The following is a 3,570-nucleotide window of genomic DNA, read 5'->3' as shown; positions in this document are numbered from 1 at the left end:
ATCAGGGCAGGATTCAGGACAACTGCTTGGATTTTGGGACTGTCCCGAATTTTTCAGGACGTCTGGTCTACCATTAACTGACAATAGGAACCCCTAAAACTGACCTAACTGAAATTAAGAACTGAACAGATTCCATTAAAGTTTTGTTAGTCTTCTAATCTTTTATTTTAAAATAGTGGGATTAAATAGGAGAGTAGTGTCCCCATGATGTTAATGTTACTACCAAGAAAAAAATACCCCTGCAATCTGTAAGGAGTTAAGGATGCTGAAAATGGACACAAAATGCTGCCTGGTGTTTACCCTGGTGATCTTCTGCTGCTTCTCTTCCTCTACAGCCAGAAAGCTGGTGCAGTAGATGGGAACTACAACTTTCTGCAGCGCTGCCAACAAATCCTTCTGCTGCTTCCGCTGGCTGAGAAGACACATTTAAACACACGTTACAAAAGGAACATACTGAAAGCAGCTCAACAATTTCTCCTCAATAAACCTTGATATTAAATCTGTATTCATGTTTGAATATGGGGTTGACTATCTTTTTTTTTCTCCTGATACTGGTGCTAAAACAGCACTTTAAAGACAGTGCTGCTGCCTAAACAGTGCCTGAACTGATACTTAAAAAACAGTACAAAACAAAGTGCAACAGCATTAATGAGCACCCTTTTTTATTATGAAGGCAAATATGAATTTGAAATTGAACTGGGAAATGCCTTAACTGCAAAAATGCGTGTGAATGCTGAAATAAGTACAACAGCACAGGTGAAAATGCAGAAATCTAAAATGAACTGCGTGAAAAATCTGGCAGAAATGAAAGCTAATCTGCATTACCTAAAGAAGCTAAAAGCTGAAATACACTGCTAGAAAAGCTGGAAGCTTAACTGCAATAATGTAAAGGTGAAATTAATTAAAAGTCTGGAGGTAGAAATGTTTTGAAATCTGAAAGGCACAAAATGTAGAAAAAGTTAAATACAAGCAGTAATGCTCTTAAGAGCATAAAGTTTTGACATCTAAATTGTTTCTAGCTGCAAGTATGCAGAAGAAGTGTGTGATCAATAAATGTAGAGGAGTAGTATAATTACTTTGTGACCAGTTTATAGCTTAAATGAGGTCTGTTGATAAAACTATGCAAAGTAACATAATTTCAAAGTGAAGTAGATTCACGATTTGAATATTTTTCAATTTACTGAAACAATTTAAAATTTGACAAAACTTTAAATGTAATCATTTTACCAACTAGGGGCGGTTATTTTGAAAACCAGCCTTGTCCAGGGCCCCCAGTAAGTTCCTGTTACCATCAGGGGCCTTTTATTTTGAAATTCAGCCTTGTCCAGAACTCCCTGGTGAACTACTGCAACCCAACCCAGAATATGAGCATGGTGTCTTTGAACACTGGAAATCATGTATTAGGCCAAATGTGTCCGGGAAAATTAAAATTCTGTAACTCATCAACCTGATGCTCAGGAGTGATCAGCCTGTGTGCGACTGAATGGACAAGGCGATCACTGATGTAAAAGTGTTTCTTGCTGACTCTCTGACCGACAGGCTCTCTGACTGTATCCATAATAAAAGCTGATGAGGGAAATAACAGATTGTGAAGAGAACAATCTTTCTAATAAATGAAGGTTGTTTGTTTTCTTTTCTTGTTCAGATTTTTAACTCGATAGTGAATCAGAAAACAAATAAAATATAAAACATGGCAGTGATACTCGAGTTTAATCTCTTATCTGTCTTCACTCTGTATGAAACTCCAGTGACATTGTGATGTATCAGATCAGTCCGATCAGCTGCAGCGCTGCGCTGGCCAGTCAATAACTGATATCCAATCAGGGGGTGTGTCGGTTGGTAAAAGACATCCGTGAAGCCTGCACTCGTGTATCCTCGCTTCCCTCTCCTCTGAAAGCCTCCTCTCTCCTCGACTCCTCTGAGTGCATTTAACGTATTGAGACATCCTACAAGATGGCGAGTCTCAATCGATTTCCGGGCCAAGTGATCGAGGATAGAGGACGGAGGAGTCGAGGAAGGATATTGGGATGAACCCTGTGTCTTCAAAGGATCCCTGTGCCGTGGAAGACTTCCTACCTCATTCCTATGCCAAAGACGTTGCATCCCACTGGCTCCAAGGGAGTACAACCGGTGGCCACATCATGAAAACCTTTGTATAACATCAGTGGAAAGACTCCCATACTTGCCAATACCCAATTCAGCATGTTAGGCAGTATCTGAAACATTTCTGATACTGGTATGGGTATCATAACAACTCTAGTAATGGTTACCCAAAGCTTATGCTTGTTTAGTAAGAGGGAACACATTACGCCCATTCTGGCCTCCCTTCACTGGCTGCCCGTGCACTTTAGAATTCATTTTAAGATTCTTTTATTTGTTTTTAAATCTTTAAATGGTCTCGCCCCACCTTACCTCTCTGAGCTGCTTCATCCCTACGCTCCTGCTCGGTGCCTCAGGTCAGCTGATCAGCTGCTCCTGGATGTACCGAGGACTAAGCGGAAGCTCAGAGGGGATAGAGCCTTTTCTGTGGCGGCCCCCAGATTGTGGAATGATTTACCTGTCCACATTAGACTGGCCCCCTCACTGTCCGTTTTTAAAACCAGTCTTAAAACCCATTTTTACTCCTTGGCTTTTAACCCAGCATGAGACTCTGCTCTTGTTTTACTGTTTTATTGTTTTTATTGTTTGTCTTATGTTTTTATTTTTGTACAGCACTTTGTTTCAGCTGTGGTTGTTTTTAAAGTGCTCTATAAATAAAGTTGAGTTGAGTTGAGTTGAGTTGAGTTTAATATTTGACACCACTGTGCACACAGAAAGTGATTTCATTAGTTGTATTATCCTGAGAGATCATGTTAATGAAGGTCTTTATGTAACGCTTCCAACAACAAAGTCTAGGAGTAGAGTGATCAATGTATTTAAATATGTATTTAGGTTTGTGTACCAGTGATGGAGGACGTCATTGGTTAAATAGATAAGATGTAGGCGGAGCTCAAAATGTGCCCCATCAAGAGTGATGCGGTTGCGAAGATGTGATGTCATCAGTTCACAGTGCTGTGGAGTCTTGGCGTTGTTGAACATCCAGTTCTTACCAGCCTGACAAGAAGACAAACACACGAGTGAGATATTAATCTTTTTTTCGATCTTAGGAATCTATGAACATAAGTGTCCCTAGATGAAAAAATAATAAAATCTTCATTATGGAAGGCTTACAGATATGGCGTCTTTGGTGCAGGTATCTATTATGGGTTGCAGCAGGCTGTCAAACTCTGTGATGTCCAACTGAGTTTCAAGCAACAGTTTTTGGGTCTGCTGCTCCATAGCTAGAGCTATGGCTGCAGTCACTTGTTCCTATTGAGAATACAGAAAGAAAAGAAGGAGAAAATACTATCAACCATCCTTCTTCAGACATCAACTGTTAAAGTGAAAAAGGGGGACATTATCATGAGAACCCACTAGTTCTTCTTGTGAATCAAAACTTAACCAATTCATCTATAGACTGTTTCAAACTTGACAGCAGAACGAAGGGATCTTTAATGTTTTTTGGGCCGAGGACCCCGTAGCTGAAAAACA

General features: G+C 40.0%; 1 protein-coding gene across 1 annotated transcript; it reads right to left on the bottom strand.

Moving 5' to 3' along the window:
* Positions 1-237: 237 nt before the first annotated feature.
* On the bottom strand, positions 238-3,348 carry LOC126387234 (calcium homeostasis endoplasmic reticulum protein-like; the record flags this gene model as incomplete). Its single annotated transcript, XM_050039774.1, has 3 exons — positions 238-412; positions 2,942-3,093; positions 3,211-3,348. Coding segments are annotated over 3 exons (465 nt in total), but the record flags the coding sequence as incomplete, so codon positions are not given.
* Between the last annotated feature and the right edge of the window lie 222 nt (positions 3,349-3,570).

This window comes from Epinephelus moara, unplaced genomic scaffold, assembly GCF_006386435.1.
Source record: "Epinephelus moara isolate mb unplaced genomic scaffold, YSFRI_EMoa_1.0 scaffold2999, whole genome shotgun sequence".
In the NCBI taxonomy this organism is placed as follows: domain Eukaryota; kingdom Metazoa; phylum Chordata; class Actinopteri; order Perciformes; family Serranidae; genus Epinephelus; species Epinephelus moara.
Note: the sequence above shows the minus strand (reverse complement) of the source record. Positions and strands in the feature narration are given on the sequence as shown.